Source organism: Scleropages formosus, chromosome 8 (genome assembly GCF_900964775.1).
Source record: "Scleropages formosus chromosome 8, fSclFor1.1, whole genome shotgun sequence".
NCBI classification, from domain to species: Eukaryota; Metazoa; Chordata; class Actinopteri; order Osteoglossiformes; family Osteoglossidae; genus Scleropages; species Scleropages formosus.
Window position 1 is genome coordinate 26765800 of NC_041813.1, and position 18451 is coordinate 26784250.

General features: G+C 50.8%; 1 protein-coding gene across 2 annotated transcripts in view; it reads right to left on the minus strand.

Moving 5' to 3' along the window:
* The window catches only part of LOC108937063 (protein kinase C alpha type-like), a 59025-nt gene that overhangs the window by 3601 nt on the left and 36973 nt on the right, over positions 1–18451 (minus strand). Inside the window, exons 4-15 of one of the 2 annotated variants that reach the window (XM_018756816.2) lie at positions 16186–16297; positions 13841–13969; positions 9558–9714; positions 9258–9392; positions 8307–8400; positions 7094–7123; positions 4611–4751; positions 4139–4312; positions 3483–3574; positions 3254–3316; positions 2920–3058; positions 69–149 (exon numbers count right to left, since the gene is read on the minus strand). In XM_018756816.2, coding sequence (XP_018612332.1) covers positions 69–149; positions 2920–3058; positions 3254–3316; positions 3483–3574; positions 4139–4312; positions 4611–4751; positions 7094–7123; positions 8307–8400; positions 9258–9392; positions 9558–9714; positions 13841–13969; positions 16186–16297 — 1347 coding nt within the window. The remainder of the gene's footprint in view (positions 1–68; positions 150–2919; positions 3059–3253; positions 3317–3482; positions 3575–4138; positions 4313–4610; positions 4752–7093; positions 7124–8306; positions 8401–9257; positions 9393–9557; positions 9715–13840; positions 13970–16185; positions 16298–18451) is intronic. The other variant, XM_018756824.2, reaches the window with a different exon arrangement.

Consider the following 18451-nt stretch of genomic DNA (forward strand, 5'->3'; position numbering starts at 1 on the left):
AGCTGGGACAAAACCTGATAGCATGAGTCCCACAAAGCCGTGCGTGAAGTATGAAGGGCTACGCCTACCTGTCCTGCCAGCATCTCATAGAGCAGCACACCGTAGGCCCACCAGTCCACGGAGCGCCCGTAAGGTTGGTACGCGATGATCTGCCCGGGGACACAGGTGGGGGCGTGAGGATCAGACACCACTGTCCACGCAGCGGACATACACATCTTCTCTCTCTCTCTCACTTGCTCACACGCACTCTCACACATGGCCCCTAATCGGAAATAATACAGTGCGAGGCCATCACACACTCAGTCGAGGAGGTTCCTTCAGGACGCTCACAAACATCCCACTGAGACTTGCAGACGTTTGGCAATCTGTTCCACTTAGCAACTTACATTTATTTTCTGCCTCACTTCCCAGAGGAACGCTTATTAATTATGGAAAAATGGAGTTAGTGTTTCTTGTACAAAGAGAGAGATGGAGTGCAAACAACTCAGGACCCGCGGTAAGTCATGTATCCAGTGCAGCAGAAGGTAGCATCGCGGTTAAGAGATGGACCTATAAGCTGGTGAAACCCTTACAGGCCGTCCAGGAGATCCCCTCACTGTTCTGCCAGGGACTATTTCAAACACGTCTGTTTACTTACTGCTCACCGCTGCGGAAAAAAAGTGCGGTGAAAGGAATTATTCTTGACCCACGGAGCGAAGGTCAGAAAAACATCAGAAAGTTGATAACATATGAAATATTTACATTTATTTATTTAGCAGATGCTTTTCTCCAAAGTGACTCCCAATGAACTCTATGTAGTGTTATCAGCCCACACACCTTATTCACCAAGGTGACTTACACTGCTACATACACTACTTACGCTGGGTCACTCATCTGTACATCGGTGGAACACACTCTGTCTCTCACACAGTATGGGTGAACCTGAACAGTACGTCGTTGGAGTGCAGGGAAAACCAGAGCACCCAGAGGAAACCCACACAGACACAGGGAGAACACGCAAACTCCATACAGACTGAGCGGGGATCGAACCCACATCCTTTTGCACCTCCCAGGTGCTCTGAGACAGCAGCGCTACTCGCTGTACCACCATGCTGCCAAACATCTGGGGACTCTCCGTTTATTCTGTTTTACCTCATAGCGATGCCAATTTTTTTTTGGGTTTACTGTCAGGGGACATGTTTCTCTCTCTCTCTCTCTCTCTCTCTCACACACACACACACACACACACACACACACACACACAAAACTGAGCAAAGTAACAACTAACACAAAATGCCTTTTGTTTGCTTGCCTGGCCCTACTTATTTATCTGTTTCATGCAAACCCTGTTTCAAAAGCCCTTCGGTGAACAGCTGAGCCAAACACTGCTGGAGCGATCTTCCGAGAGGCTGGAAGAGCAAACACCCCTGCGGGGCCCGGGTGCGAGGGTGAGCGGTGGACCGGAGCGAAGCCGGAACGCTGCGGCGAAGCAGCTGCAGGCAGAACAGGGCAGGTGCCGTTTACGCGAGCGGGGGTGAACAGCAGCGCTGTGACGGGGTGAAGGGAGGACTCTGTGTGTCCCCACATGTTTCATTTAACTGCTTCACCATGGCACTGACTGATCACCGTCACAACGCTGCGTTAAAAGCACCGGGGCCCCGGGTTCCAACTAGACTGTGCCACGGCACACACTGAGGACTTGGCTCAGCAGGTGGTGCAGCGGTTGAGGAGGTGGAGTCCTGGCCCAAAGGCTGCAGTTTCAAGTCTTTAGTAAAAATCAATCAGGCAAAACTGGCTAATTCGGATTTTTCAAAAGATGTACCACAATTACCTTCTTTCTACCGTACCTTACTGTTCCTTCAAGTTGCCTTCGATAAAGGTGTCAGCTAAATGAAGAGCAATACCGTTAATAACATGGCAGAATCAGAGAGATGCTGCAGGTGACACAGTGTGGACAGCTACATAGGGACATCAGCAGCAAGGAGGGTTCCAGAACTCCCAGAAACCCTTGTAGTGATCCTGTACAACATTATGTTAAAGACACCTGTCTTGGCTACAGAGAGAAGCCATGAGTCCACAATGAGCAGACAGAAATTTCCAGAAAAGACTGGTGCATTTCTCTGTGAATGTAAAGGCCTGGTGCTTCACACGACTGTGCATGCGGTTGTGCTGGAGCGCTACTGGTCTTCCCCACTACAGCCAAGCGATGGAGGTAAGGATGGTCGGGCGATGGGCGCGTGCCATCTGCGCCTGACACAAGTAGGCAGGGAGCAGGGAGGCTGAGGATTTCTCACACTGACACACAGAAGTGTGCGCATTTCTCTGGTTAACTCTTCGGGGCACTGGTTTTCAGCAAAGGCGCAGCTGACAGCGCCCACGTCACTAATTTTTCCTTGCCTCGATCGCCTTATTCACCTACATAATTTTTTGTCCAAAAGTATTAATTTCCGCAGCAGAGACATAATAGTTTTCTTGACAAATGTCCTCATTTGTACTGGGACACACGCATGATTAATGATTAAGCTAAACGTATAAACAAACATAAGAGTCACCGTCTGCTTTACGTCAGTAGTCACCTGCCATCCAGTACATGACTGGTTTTCCTCAGCCGATGTGTTTGACTGGTCTGAGTCATAAGCTGCTTTATTAGTAATATTACATTAATATTACACAGACTAATAGTTGTTGGGGACATGGCTCCAACAGAAAACTGGCTAGGAGCGCCACTGAGCAGGATGTATGACCTGAGGGTGCCATCGCTCGGAAAAGATGATCTGGGACTGGCGCAGTGTCATTTGCGGCCACGAGATGGCGCAATGGGCACATTCAATTCATGTGATGTGAGGAGTGTGTCCTCACGTCTCAGTATGGCAAAGATGCAGGCTGACGGCCACCAGCGGAGCCACCGCCCGCATAGAGAACAGTCCCCGGGACACTTACCTCGGGAGCGATATAATCCGGTGTCCCGCAGAAGGTGCGCGTCGTCACACCCTCGTAGATGCTCTCCTTGCACATGCCAAAGTCGGCGATCTTGATGTGGCCCTCCGAGTCCAGCATTACGTTGTCCAGCTTCAGGTCTCTGTCGGGATGACGTAGGGACGGTAGTCAGGCACAAGCTCGGCAGCGGGGGGACACCCGTGCCGCATGGTACGCACAACTGTATCTTACTTTTGCCGCACGTTACTTTTTCATACAAACTAAGGAAGCTGCCAGAAAAGGACAGTCTTCCATGAGAAGCAGCGGGCCGCTTCAGCGCCCAGGTTCGCCCTCTCACCTGTAAATGATGCCCCTCCTGTGCAGGAAAAAGAGGCCGATGGCGACCTCTGCCGCGTAGAACCTGCGGTGACAAGTAGGGCGGGGAGGGATGGGGAACGCGTGAATGACACTGTCCGCAACGTTGGCGACAAACACTTTGTCAGCACGCTTCACCTGGAGAAGATTCACTAACTCCAGGCTGGAACTGCGTTATAGGTGGGGCTTTCTGGTAAAAGGCACTTTCTTACACTGCCTGTGGCTCTTTGAATTTGCCCACTTGCTGGATGTGGTACATGAGGTCACCGCCGTTGATGTACTCCATGACGAAATAGAGGCGGTCCTGCGATACAGAGGAGGGGTTAGCGCACGTTCTACTGCCTGTCACTGCGCTGCGTGAATTCCACATTCATGCTCGCTTTGACGAAATAGTCTCCAACCTCATCCTGAGAGAAGAGTACCGAAAATTTGGGAACTGCGACAAAGCCTGAACACTGTACCTTGGGACACATTTATACACATTTATCTGACGCTTTTCTCCAAACTTCAGCTACTTAGAATTATTTACCCATTACTACGGCTAGGTAATTCTTTACTGGAGCAATTTAGGGTAAGTACCTTGCTCAAGGGTACTACAGCTGAAAGTGGGACTCAAACCTGCGACCTTTGCGTCCAAAGGAGGCAGCTCTAATAAGTACGGTACCAGCTCCCCCGACACCATCAGAGGTCCTCCTCTCCCAAGTTCTCACAACTTCCCTGCACATCTGAGCAGTGCCTGCCAGGCTTCCTCGAGAAGGACAACAGCAGAGGCAGCCCTTTCCAGACCAGAGCATATGCACGCGCGCGCACACGCACACGCACACACACACACACACACACACACACACACACACACACGCGCACTCACCACAGTCTGGAAGCAGGAATGCAACTGGGTGAGGAAAGGTGGCTTGTCTCGCAGCGCCAGCACCCTCTTCTCTACCATGGTGCACTCGACGTCATCGTCCTGGATCACCACATCCTTCTTCAGGATCTTGATGGCGTACAGCTCCTCTGTGGATTTCATCTCTGCCAGCATCACCTGTGGAGGAGGTTCAGGGGTGACATCAGCATGGACATGAGGCAGCACAGCGGTTAAAGAGCTGGACAGGTGCTCAGAGTCCTGCCTTCACATCCTTGAGCTGCACACGTAACTCGATCGGCCTGAACTGTCCGAAATCCCATACAGCCCGATCAGCGGCCGAGGTGTAAAAACAATGTTGAAAGCGACTCGGGGAAATGGGGTCTGCTAGGTTTAGGCTGCACGTGACAGGAAACACAGGTCTGAGGTGGACAGGGATGGGAGAAGGTCCGGGACCTCCTCGCTCGGCGCCGCTCACCTTGCCGAAACTGCCCTTGCCCAGCAGTGCCAGGAAGTTGAAGTCGGAGAGGTGGACGCGATCCATGTTGTTGAAGGGCAGGCTGAACCTCCGGTCGTCCGAGGGCGTGATCACCTTCTTGCCAGGGCCGAGCCTGGCTTTCTGCGACAGCGTGGTGTGAAGCACAAATCAGACCACACTGCTGGGGGAATACAGTGTCTTTTTTTTTTTTTGCATCCGCACACATCCAGAAGCACAGGGTCACAACAGAGCGGTGGAAGCGAAACAAATGAAAAAAGGAGGGTGTGAAAACCAAATAAAGTTTCAAGGCAGTGTGGCATGTGTTCCAGAACCAGGAGGTGCAGTAACTCAGCTGCAGCCCTTTGCTGTGTGTGGAGGCGGAGCTGGAGGCCGGCCAATCAGGAATGACTAAATTAGCTTTAATTAACTGCTTTGCACCGCCGCCCCCTGCTGTTCACGAGGGCTTCCGTCGACAGCCTGCATCTGGTACCCTGTAGAGACACTTCCGCTGTGCCCTTGTCACTCTTCCTCACCCCCTTGTTCTCACCGGTGACCTGTTGTACGCTGGCTTGGGTGACGGCATCGGCTGTACGCTAGTTAGTGAAAATAACGTGGTTTTGTACGTCCTGAAGGAAGAGGAAGGACTCGTCCCTGGGCTGGACAGGAGGGGTCCCGAGAGGAAGCTAAAGTGAAGCCTGCGCTCCAGCTAATCTGTGCTGACAGACAGAAAGACGCACATGATCTTAAACGCCTTTTTCGTCCCCCCCAGACCTCCACGGGATCTCTCCCCCACCCCCACGCTGCACACTCCGAATGCCAGGGAGCCTGGGGCTAAACGCACGAGTCTCATGTCGTCTTTTTGCTCCCCTCCTCGAGACGACAGGTGTTCCACCTTCAGCAGGCACAGCTGCTCTCAGGCATTATTAAAGGAGAGCGCCCTTTAGTGGGTCTCCTCCGGCTTATTACTCTGGACAGAGTGTGTGTGGAGAAGAGCTCGCAGGCCACCTGGAGCACCGTCTCGAGCCCAGTGCTGCCACCTGCTGGACACGTGAGATGGCGCCACCACCAGCACTCACTAACGGCCAGCGAGCGACTGAGCTCATGGAAACAAAAGGTCCATCATTTGTTTCAAGTGAACTTGTAATTAATTAGCTTTCGTTGAGCTGTTTGTTGTTTGAGTTGTTCAAGGACAGACCCCAGCGGCAATATGCGTATTTCCTTTTCACTGCACACACGGCCGTGGTGCGGTGGTGCAGTGGAGCAGTGGAGCAGTGGGTTGGACCGGGTCCTGCTCTCCGGTGGGTCTGGGGTTCGAGTCCCACTTGGGGTGCCTTGCGATGGACTGGCGTCCCGTCTTGGGTGTGTCCCCTCCCCCTCCAGCCTTGTGCCCTGTGTTGCCGGGTTAGGCTCCGGCTCCCCGCGACCCCATATGGGACAAGCGGTTCAGATAGCGCGCGTGTGTGTGCGCACGCACGGCATTCCATCTTCCTGGGCTTCGAACAGCTGAAAAATCCACACGAGTCACTCCTACACGTCACTTTGGCACCAATTCATGAAAAAATGGGCAAACTGGTCTGCAGCACTTCAATTGTTTTCTTGACTAAAACAAGTTGAACTTAAAGCAAGTTGGACTTGAGCATCTCGTTGAGGTCAATGTGCTCCGAACGGCACCCTCCACTCAACAAGCAGCTCAGTCAGGGATCAACAATTACAAGGAGAGTTTAAAGAAAAGCGACGCACACACGGTCACCTGGACTGAGAGCGGAGAACTACGCGAATTGCACTTGAGCCACCGGGCGGGGAAACCGGTGCCCCTTCACCAGGCTCTCGACACAGGCGTTCTGGGGCGGAACACATGGACTTCTACAGCCCGGGCTTGCAGCGGACCAGTAGAAGTAGGAGAAGTGGTGGGACTCCCAAACATGGGGGCGTGGTGGGGTGGACACACGAGGCTGCGCGCGTTTATGCGCTTGTGCGCTCGTGCGTGTGCCCGCATGCATGACGAACATAAGAACATGAGAAACACAGTCATCTCGTCTGCTGACACACGGGGCCATGTCGTCACCGCCAAGAATTAATTACACGCAAACAGCGGTCGAGGACAAAACGGGGACTTGAGAGGGCAGGCGAGGAGAGCAGGAGAAAGATGGAGAAAAAGAGGGGAAAGGAATAGAGACGAGAAAGGGAGAGGGTAAGGGGAGCGAGGGAGGGGTACGATAAATGATGGTACGAAAACACCTATCGCATGTGTTTCCATCTCCATCGCTTCCCTTATTTTGAAGCGGATATTCTCAGGTTCTTGGTTTTATTCGTACGTTGCATTAAGCACACATGCCAGCGTTCGACGTGCAAATAACTGTTTCTCTTTAGAGCTTCAACCGCGTATTCAGAGCTGTAGCCTTGTGCATGAATGAGGGACAAAGAAAGAGGCGAGACAAGAGAGGAGGGCCACAGAGGGGGTGTCAGGGAACAGGCAGAGCTACCTTGAGGAACTGCAGAGTGTTTTGGCAGGCCTAGAAGAGACAGGAGAGAGGAGGGGATGGGGGATAGGAGGACAGACCATAAGAGAGGGGTCCACAAGCCCAGAAATCAGGGAACAGAGAGAGAGAGAGACAGAGAGAGAGACGTTTGTGACATCACAGAGTCCCAGGACCATGCTGACACACAACGTCAAACTGATAGACACAGCGTTCTACACCTCAGCACCTGCTTTGAGGGCTTCAGCTCAGCGAAATGCAAAATGTACATTATATGTCATTTACTGGGTTCGAAACAAAAGAGGAAAATGAGTTTGAGGGATGCGTACGCTCACAGGAATACTGGAATATACCATGTTTTGTCTGACACCCTCTACCAGTTGGTTCTGAAAGGCTTCACCAGCAATACCATGGACCATCCAGAAGCAACTCTCACAAAGACGCCGTGTTCCTGCAGTCAGCGAGAAATTTAGCACAAGATGGCACCCGATGTCTTCACATTGCTTTATGTGTCTGGCCTGGTTTCCATGGTCACCACGGGGTAGTATCCTGAAAGGCGCACCACCTCAACAGCTCAAGGACAACAAGGGTCCTCAGAAAGGATTGGGGGAGGGGTGAAATATCAGTAATACGTTGTGTGTGTGACAAAAGCATGTAGATGAGGAGATGCGCTCCTCTTTTCCTGAAGTGGAATAAGACCCACGGTGAAAGGTGGCCCACGTGTGACAATGCTGGTCCGCTGCGAGGACTTTGACAACGTTTCAGTGAGGCCACAACAATAATGGGACTAAAACTGGTACGGCAAAACGGCGATACAGCAAGTAGTGCTGTAGTCTCCCAGCTCCTGGACAGCACCGGAGGAGGATCCCTGGTCAGCCTGTGTTGAGTTTGCAGGTTCTCCCAGTTTCTGTGTCAGTTTCCTCTGGGCACTCCGGTTTCCTCCCATTAAAACCTTTACAAAGGTTTCCACGTGGAGGTGGCGACGGCCCTTCAGCACACTGCTAACAAGTGGAGGGCACAAGTGCACAGAGGAAAGAGTCAAAGACACACCGGGACTGTGTCTAGTCAAGCGCTCGGCGTCTAGGACACTTTGGCGGGTCTCCCTCAGAATTCAGAGCTCAACGAATCAGAGGCCGAGAATCGCTCACGTTTTTGCATCACAGGACGTCATCCGTTATTACGACAGGTCATGTTCGCGGTGAGCGGCCGAGGTTCTCACCTCAAACTTCTGCCTCAGCTCCAAATTGCCGTCGTTCACGTCGGGAATGGGCACGTTGTAGTACTCGCCCTCCTCCTGGTTCAGCATCTTGTACCTGAGATGCAGGCAGCCAGGAATTATTCATCACATCCTCTCATTAGCCTGCTCAGCAGATTCATAAAATGCATATTCATGTATTTACATGAGCCACTTGTAGAGCTGGATACATTTTAATCAAGTGACAGAGGTTAGGTCCTGCTTAAGGATACAAGAGCTGTTCTCCTGTGGGGACTCGAACCTGTGGCGTTATAGTTACAAATCAGGAAAACAAGGCGCAGTATTATCAGTCGGAACCCTGAAGCAAGGCAGCCAGTCTAGCGTCGCTTGATCGTTTCATGGTGACACCACACCACTGCTGAAGGAAGCTCTCTGGCTCAGATTTGTTTAGCTCACTGTGTTGCTTACTGTTGACAACAAGCAGTGGCTGCCGCACCTTTAAACGGTGAATGAACGCCAGCTTGGTCACAACAACCAGAAGAGGCGACAAACGGTCGAGTTGAAACATCGAGACGGTCATATTGAAACGACCATCACATGTTGACAGATGATGTTAAAGCCTGGTTCGCCGCACTGGAAACTATTTTCTTGTAACGGACGTAAAAGTCACCGCCGAGTCACCCAGCCGACCGAGTCGAGCGACGCCTCCCGCACAGGTGACGCGGCTGTGCGTAGTTCTTACGTGAGAGCGCTTCTGGTTCTGAACCCTTAAGGGAGGACTGCTGCTGTAGGAGCGGCGAACTCAAACAAATTCATTAATAAAATATTACAGAGAGAGATGTGTGAAAGTTGAAAAGCGCGAGCCACTCAGGCAAGGCATCTGCTGCCCACACGAGTGATGACGTCACGGAGGGTGTTGTGAAGGGCGTCATGAATGACATCCCTGCAGCATCCGTGATACATCGCAGGTCTCACCAGCCACACACGGGGGATTTTATCAGCTCCGACACTCCAAAGGACATGGAGCCCATGAAGTCGTTCCTCGTGGTCCGGTCCCAGTCCCACACCTCCACCGACAGCCGCCGGTCCTTGTCCGAAGCCTTCAGCTTGCTGTGGACACGCACACACAGCACAGAACGTGAAGCACTCCCCGTGGGTAAAACAGGCCAAGAAAGAACACAGAGAATAACTCGGAAAAAGCACTCTGTGAATATGGTAAAACCAACCAGCCAGGCATTCAGGGACCCGAACCATGTCCGGTACCAGCCCACTCACAAGGTGAATGACTCGTTCCAGGTGGGATTGAGGGAAGAGCGGATGGTCCTCGTCTTCTGCTTGGTCTCATTCTTGGGGTCCGGGATGAGCTTCAGCTTGACGTAGGGGTCTGAGAGCCCATTGGGGTCCATGGGGATCAGGTTTCTAGCCTCCACCACTTCAGGGAGGAAGGAGAAGAGCAGAAACACCATCAGAGCTCAACACCCGTTTTCAACGTGGTGAATTTCAAAATGCAACAAACTTGTTCGCTCACATTACAGGTGAAAAGGCTCGAAGCGGACTGAACAAAATACACAACGGCAGGCCTCCTCTCGGGACAGGAATGTGCCGAGATGTGCAGCGCAGCAGCAGCTGTCAGAAAAAGGCTGCCAATGTCAAGGGCCGGGTCGGGGTTTCAGGAGGACGCGCACAAGCTAGCGCGACAAGCAGGACACCTTTCAGTAGCCTTCACTGTGCCGAAAGAAGGCATTTGTGATGGCATCACATTCATATGAAGGACAGACCCATAAGGACAGACAAATGGGTACACCCATCCGTCGTCAACAACCGCTTGTCCCAAGTGGGGCTGCAAATTCCCACAGCTCAAGACAAGGAGGACAGAAATTTCCAGTCTTCAACATGTGCAATATTAGCTGTGACCAACAGAGGGCAGTCTAGCCCCTCCAATGCCTTTCTGTTTGTCAATCTCAGCGGAGCTCCTTTCCAGCAAGGCAGATGCACGGCCGCATTGTTCTCCACGCACCCAGGACATTGTGTTAAGCACCTGCTGGACCACAACAAGCACCCGGTGTTACCACGAGCATCCTTGAACGGCCGGACAAACGCGTCCCCTCCCCATCCATATCCCAAACTTGCGGCGCATCTCCGCGAGGAAGAACCCGATGGGGAACGGGGGCTCTGCGTCCTCACAATCGACGCTGTGCCGGCAAACGACGAGCCCCCCGAAACTGTGCCCATCACCCACGAGCACACTGTGGAAAACAGGAATAAGGAATTTCTCCCCATTTCTGTTGCTTGGATACAACATCTAAGCAAGTCTCTCCCTACAGTACATTTCCCCAGCCTTTGCTCCAAGTAAAAGAGGGGAAAAAAAAAAACACACACACACACACACACACACACACACACACACACACACACACACACAACATCAGCTATGACTAAACTGCCAAATTGATGTGGGCCCCGCTCAGAGAAACTCCCTACGTTTTGCTGACTCAGAAACCTGGACGATACAAAAGGTTGACGCCATGTGCGATGTAGTTCACTCCCTTTAGAGCACTTCTAATACAGCCGCAGCCCTCCTTGGCAGCTGTCCCAGTAGTAAGTACACTATTTTTATCATGTTACCCAGCCATCACGTTTGTCCAAGGCATCCTTCAGTTTTATGGATTCACACACTTGGTATGAAGAGTGACAGTCAGTCTTTAACACATCCTTCCATCAGCGATAACCGTCTGATCAAGTCAGGGTCCCGGAGGTCCGGAGCACATCCCAGAAGCTTGGGGCACTAGGCTAGGCAGTGTACAGTCCATCACAGGGTAGCCCCACACAGACATTTGGTCACGTATTGACATGCTACGTTCTATTCGGAGCCACCAGCGCCTCCTACAACACGCAGCTGTGGGAGGAAACAGGAGCAGCTGGAGGAAATCCACACAACGCAAGGAGAGCGTGCAAATTCCGCAGAGAGCGAGCCAGACTCAAACCCACAGCCAAAGGCAGTGAGCCAGACTCAAACCCAAGGCAGAGCCCAGGGGCTGCGAGGCAGCAGAGCAACATGTTTGCCGCTGCGCCACATGTTCTTAACCATGATGCTGTGCTCTGTCGAGTATGGACCGATGCATGTGAGAGCCTAACGGTGCAAAAAGACCAGACGATTGCTGCTCTGTCTGTCTGCTGCAAACCTCCAAATGTTTCCAAATAGCGTTTGGCAGTGAAGTTACTCTGTGGCGCATGTGGACGACACCCGCTTTTCAGCGAATCTCGGTGCTGTGCGGAGGGGGCAGAGGCTGGGGGCACACGGCTCGTTTTGCGATTTACGTGCTGCATCCCTGGCTGCCAATTACTCACCGAGTCCCCAGATGGAAGCTGCCAATTATCATCGGTGAGTCAGCCCACCGCCATTGACCACAGCCATTCGCTCGCCAGGTGGGCGGCACTTTGGGTTCTTGAGTCCGATGGGCTCCGCCACTGGGCCACGGTAACGGACGACGCTCGCTTTTCGCTTCTCCCAACTGCTGTGCGTAAACAGCGCTGTCACAGCGGTGATTTTACCCTGGTAAATTTGCCTGAATAAACAGGTCTGGCTGCCTGAATAAACACGACTACAGAACACCAGTGTTGGCCCAGCGGAAAGAGGCACGCGGAGCACAGACCGTGAGCGAGACGCCGCTTCGGCTCGGGGTGACGAGGCCGAACGGAGCCACTCGACGTGACAAATATTTCCCCGTTGTCACACGGAGGTCATCTCATTCCTTCTGTGCTGTTGACATTTGCATTGAAGCTGCAATCATTTGTTTGAATGATTCACCACAGGGAACACGGAGGCCTGCTTGATTAGATTTGCGCGGAGAGCAGCAAAACCACAACGGACATAATGAATATCAAGTGCGAACCCAAAAACTGCTTTCGAAGGTAAATAGTGCAATCGTGCAGCAGGAGCCATTAGTGTACAGTGATCCATTAGTACACAAAGATCCTTTCACTAGTTATTGTTCTCCATAACAATTGCCCAAAACGTGACAGGATCAACACGCCTGTCCTATTCATGCCTGAATTACTTATGCATCTGAAAAGTTCGCCAACGGGCTGCAATCTGAAAATGAACCAGAAACCGAATGGTCCCTTGTTAGACCGACTATCTATCTATCTATCAATAGGCAAAAAGGATATTTCTGCTAATTTTAAAAAACCTAGTGAGAGCCCTGCTTTATTCACCTGCTCCACAGCATCATGTTACCTTCAACCCACGTACAGCTTCACTAAAGCTTTGATTTGTAGAACAAGAGGGGAAAGGAAAGAAGGTGCTGTCAAAAATGTCACTTCTGCTGAAAGACAAAGAGCTTTTAATGATTCTAAATTATTTTTGGACAATCTAGGCTCTTGATTAATATTTTTAGCCAAACTGGGATTATTTATTATTTTGCTTAGCTGAGACTTTCATAGAAAGCAATTTAATAATTCTACACACAGACACTCACACACACGACCATATTTCAGTTGAACAACTGAGGTGAAGCACTTTCCTCCAGACACCAAGTACCGGGGTACAGTGAAGCAGCCAATGGATTAGGAGCCCAAATCCTTCCCGCTCAGCCCAAACAAGTCACAGTCGCCTTTCTGAAGGGGTTTAGTGCAGAGCTGAGTCCGACCGACTCTCATTTACTCCTTTAGCGAAGTCAATTTCTGCACAAACGGTACTTTTTTGTCATATTTGGGACATACTTGGGAAAAAAAATTATTTTATCACATTACATTTCTGTCATGCCCTTCTGGCTGCTTTTGATTTTTTTTCTATTTAATGCTTTAATTTTTGTTCCTTAACCAAGTAATTTCAAACCCTGAAAATATTCTTTACTTTCAGCTGACTTTCTATGTTGATTTCTCTGGATTTCATATTTATAAGCAGGAGCCTATCCCGGAAGCACTGGGCACAAGGCTGGGGAGGATACTCTGGGGATGGGACACCAGACCATCACAGTGTGTGTGTGTGTGTGTGTGTGTGTGTGTGTGTGTGTGTGGATGCATATTTTATTCCCCCACGAATAAAAACTCACATTAGTTCTATAACTGTTAAGATTGCTGGTGATTCATAACGTGAAAAAGTGCTGATTTGAACCAAAGTGACCTCACGTTTGCGTAGTTTATTGACACTTTTTTACTTTTACTCCAGTAGATTTTTCGATGATTACTGGATGAGTGCTTTTAGTCAAGTAACGGTACTTGTTCCTGTGTATTGTTTTTGACTGCTCGACCCATCTCAGGTGTAATGCAGTATGATGCTTAACGTGGGTCTGAGGGCCACTCTTTATTAACCCTTGTGGCCCTCAGACCCACGGCCGTCCCACAGACGAAACCACTCCCATACCAGTCAAACGACATATCTGGACTGCAGCGGTGAAAGGCACCACCCCAAGACATCTATGGAACAGCTTCCGGTCAGCGCCAAGGCACCTCTGCAAGCAGCGTGTGCTCCTTTTCCACGCCCTGCATGAGCTCAAAGCGGGATCGCGTTCTCAGAATCACGGCCTCCTTCAATGACACCCGCATGCCGCACCCACCTGTGACGTGGAGCTTGTCGCCGCCGACTTCTGCCCTGAGGTAGAGCCGCCCCCGGCGCTCGGTGTGGTCTGTCCCACACAGGCTGGGCACGTTATTCACACACTGCTTGTGCACGTTCATGTCACAGGCTGCGCGGATGGAATAGAGAGAGACCGACAGACAAGAACAAGTTAGTCATCAAGGCTTCGAACCCATTTCCACTGGCTGATACCATACTTCTTCCTATCCCTTCTACTTCTTTGAACAAATTGGCCTTGTAAGCAGCACAGACATTAATGTTCTGTTGTGATAAGTGGAAAATTACGTGTGGCTTCTAGATTCACAGATTCCTTGACACCCTTCAGCAGAATTGGGCCTTTACTGGATATGAGTGAGGACAAGCTGTAATTTGCATTCCTGTTTTCCATATATGATGTTTTTTAATTATAATATTCCAGGAAAAGGTCCACTGATTTAGTTTTAATTCAGAGGATGAGCTGCACCACACACCTGAAAACACCCTTCCTCCCAACTAAGGAGTCTGGTGGGGTTTGAAACAGTACCTGGGTTCAGAGAAACGCATGCACTGCCTTGCCCTCCCAAGAAGAGCATAACTCTGCATTTCGCCTTTGCCGTAAAGCTGAGCACATGCTGTACACCCCCACTGGCTCCAAAGTCATGTTCCCAAAAGCTTGCCAAAGAGTATGCTAGGAAGTCTGCAGAAACATCCAGCGCCTTCACTGCATACATCCAGTACTGGAGGGAAGCGCAATACCCACTGTTGCCCATCTTCAAGCAGAGACAGGGCAGAGACCAAGCTGCAGGTCACAGTGATGTACATCAAACAGTTTCTGCAAATGCGTCTAAGAGAGGACCCTAACCCTAACCCCTAACCCTAACCTGGACTCTTCCTCCCATTAAAAGATTGGTGAAAAGGAGAGGGCAAGAAATTTGTCCGCCTGGGTAGACAAGAACGTGTCACACGGTCCTCCATCTGCCAGGTTCCAGGTCTTGACACGTGGGCAGCAGCCAGTCAAGGGGACGAAGGTGATTTTTACACACAGTATGTATGGCCTAAGCAGGAGATAAGCACAGAGCTACTCCTGCTGAACACCATAAAACATGAAGTCCTGTTGAGGGCACCAAGAACTTTGCTGCGAAATGCAAGCTCAATATTTAATATGCTGCTTCTTCAGAACTTGTGGACAGTGAGCTCCTGCAGGGATCAAGACAGACTAATGATTGTTCATCTTCAAAACAGGAATAGTTCACGCCATGGAGGTAAAAAATTATGTAAGAGCTTTGCTGATGCAGCTGTGTGGCTGGGCTTGGACTGGGCATTGGGTCTGCATGCGGGTGTGTCACGGCAAGCGAGATCATTAATATTTGGGCCGGCAAGGGGAACTCCAGCCCTCATGGGCACTGGGTTGTTCTGTTACATTCAATTTGGCTCTTTACTGATCATCAAAAATGTTATCTGAATGAGAGTGGAGCAGCCTGCGATCCAAGAGGCAACACCTGCAAAACCTGCACACTAGTAAGTTGCCGTGGGCCAAGTGGACCAACATTTCACACTGCAATGTTAGTGACAGACAGGGTCTGCTCCTACCGATGTTGAGAAATGACAGCTAACTCACAGACTACTTGTAGAACAGCCATGTCAGCGTTTGCACCTATGTGTGACATGCAACTCAAGTTCTGCATAAAGGATTAGTTATGAAGTGTGCATGGCCAGAGCCTGTTATGCCAAGAGTTTCAAAGTCTGCGTCGGAACATAAAACTTGGAAGACTCTGACCGCTTGGTCATTATCTAATGTGCTTGCATAATATGGGTGTGCGTGATGGTGCAAAAACGTTGACTTAAAATTAGCACGCATTATTCATGGAGGACAGCGGCACCAAGAGTTAAGCCGTACATTTAGTTCGAGGTCCCAAATGGCAAAACATGCTGAGAAGAAAACAGAGGAACTTAGATGGACTTTGGTTCTATGTCCAGCTTATGTCCCTTCTTTGAAACCCACCTAAAACTCTTACAGGTACAATGTCAAACGCTCATGTTAGACAGTTATTTAATTTATGGTACTAACAGCATATCCTTATACACCTTTATATTTCTAATATTCCAGACAACAGTAAACAACGGACAGAAAGTGTGGGAAAAGAACTGAGACGTCAAAGTAAAATCTCAAAAGTTGAACGCAAGGATTCCGTTCCAACGTTCACTTCTCATCTCTGTCCAGAGGGAGGCTCTTCAACAAAGTTAGAGTGCTGGGAAAGTGTCATATGACAAAGAGTCTCATTCCCCCTCACCCCCCCAGTGAGTGAGTTCTGTGGTGAGACCAGTTTCCGCGTACGAGGGACTTACGTTCGCATTTCATGCCCTGGTGGATGAGTCCATAGAGCAGAGACCCGCAATGGTCACAGAACGTAGGGCTGCCATAGGTGTGGATCTTAAACTTGTGCTTGCTCCGGGGGTCCTGCAACAACACGGAAGGAAGGAAGGGACTGAACACCCCTTATGACACTGCCCAGAATGGCCTTAGAAGTTGAAATCATGCCATTCACTCCGTATATCCAGTAGTGAGAGAAATCAAGGTGAAATGTATTATACCAACCAATGTGCTTGTGGCCAAACCACATGTCACCAGCTGGGACTGGAAAACGCAACCATTTGCTTGCAACTTGAATCCTCTTCCTTCCACCACCCCACACACGGCACGCCCACCAGATCAATAAGCCCTCAGCCTTCAGGCCTTCCCCTCCATTCCTGTGATAGTCCCCTGTTCCCAGATCAGCCCCACCGTGTTTCACTGTTGATGGCTGACTTAGCGAGAACACAGAGGACGTGAAATTCATGGAGTGCGCGCAAACCCCAGAGGAGCAGTGCGTCGGCTCCTCCGAGCCCAGCCCCTAAGCGGACACGCACAGAGGCGCGAAGTGATGCCTGGTTAGCCAGCTAACGCGGCGTGTCGGCCGCACGCCCATGCAAAGCTCTCGGAAACACGCCGTTCCCTTTTCACGCAGATGCTCCAGTCAGCAAAGTTCCCGCGGCTTCCCATCAAGAACAGCGCGTCTGGAGTGATCTATGGCGCTGCGTGTGGAGCGAACCCCAATCCCCGCAGGGCTGCCGGAGAGTCCAATCGGAACGGCTGAGAAAGCATTTTCTCACATGGAAGGCTTATCCATCTAAGTGGAGAGGGAAACACAAGGGTTATAAATAAACGCAGTGCAATGAAGACGGAATAAGTGGGTTGGCAGAGAAAGTCTCTTTCCACAACTTTCAGTCGCTTTTCACACAGTGAGAATCGTGGGGACGAGGTGCAGGCTGTGTCCTAATTAATGGACCACAGGAGCTGACAGGAGCCGAAAAAGAAAGCGTACTCACTAACAACACTAACACTAAAAAGGTTACATGGGCTAATGCGCACTTCCTTACACAGGGTGGATGTTGGGGAGTCCATTGAAGTGGTGGGACAAGAGGTCAGGGCAACCAAAGTGACGCATAACGGTGTGCGAACTCGAGGAGAAAGGCTCACCCACAGGTTACCGGAAGTGCCACGTTCAGCCACAGTCCCGCAAGCAGCAAGGAGATATTTATTTGTTTAAAGTCACAGCAAAGTTCTCACTTCAGTGAGCAGTGGCAAGTGCTACAGAAGCCAACAGGCATCAAGTCACGAAACAGCAGGGTCCCTCTGCGGCTCAGCCCAGGCGAGGCGACAAGTGGCTCATGGTCCTACGGCGTTCTCCTCGGAGAAACAAGGCAACTTGATCACTTGGGTCTATTATCAATGGTGTTACTGTTACTACAGGACTACATTATGCAATAACAACTGACAGTTTTACCCATCCATACAGCTGGAGCTATTAAGCACAATAACATTAGCCAAGGGCCCCCTGGGGAGCTGGTAGCGTTCAGGTTTCAAGCTCATGTGCTCAGCCAGCATGCCACCTGCTCCAGTCCAGGACGCGTAAGTGCATCCGGGATACTGAGCAGGACTGTACTGAATCCAGCAAACAGGCCGGATGGGCGGTGTAACTGGTATTAGTGATATGAACGGTATTATAGGTATGAGTGATATGAGTGCTGGATTGCCGGCAGACGACGCGCACGGGAGTGTCACAATGCTCCACTCGAGATCATGTTTCTCCAACACTGTCCCCAGCAAGAGAGGAAACAACCGGAATCAGCTTGGTGCTGCTCATTTGCATCAAAACGCAAATGGGACCAAGCACAGGCCTCGTGGCTTGCGGACAGATGCCTCTCCAGATCCAGGAGATCCCCGTTTCACCAACCTGCAGCTGTGCTTCAGACACGGGCAAAGCGCATGTATGTGGGATCCAGCACCTGCTCCTTTCTCACTCAAGACAGTCTGTTGAGCGATGGGCTGCGCCTTCTGTGCCTGATCTATAGACACAGGTGAGCCCCAGCCCCTGGCTATTGATCTCTGGCTCACAGCGAACCCAGAGGGGTCAGGGATACGGAGGAGCAGCTGCATGACCTGCATGTCCAGAAGCTCTGGTTTCACCAAGGCATGTTTGCTCCTTTGTTCGAAGCCCTTCTTTCTTATCAGACTCAGTCATTTACATGCTAAATGACACAAACTTTGCCCATTGAGTGTGTTTTATCTAAT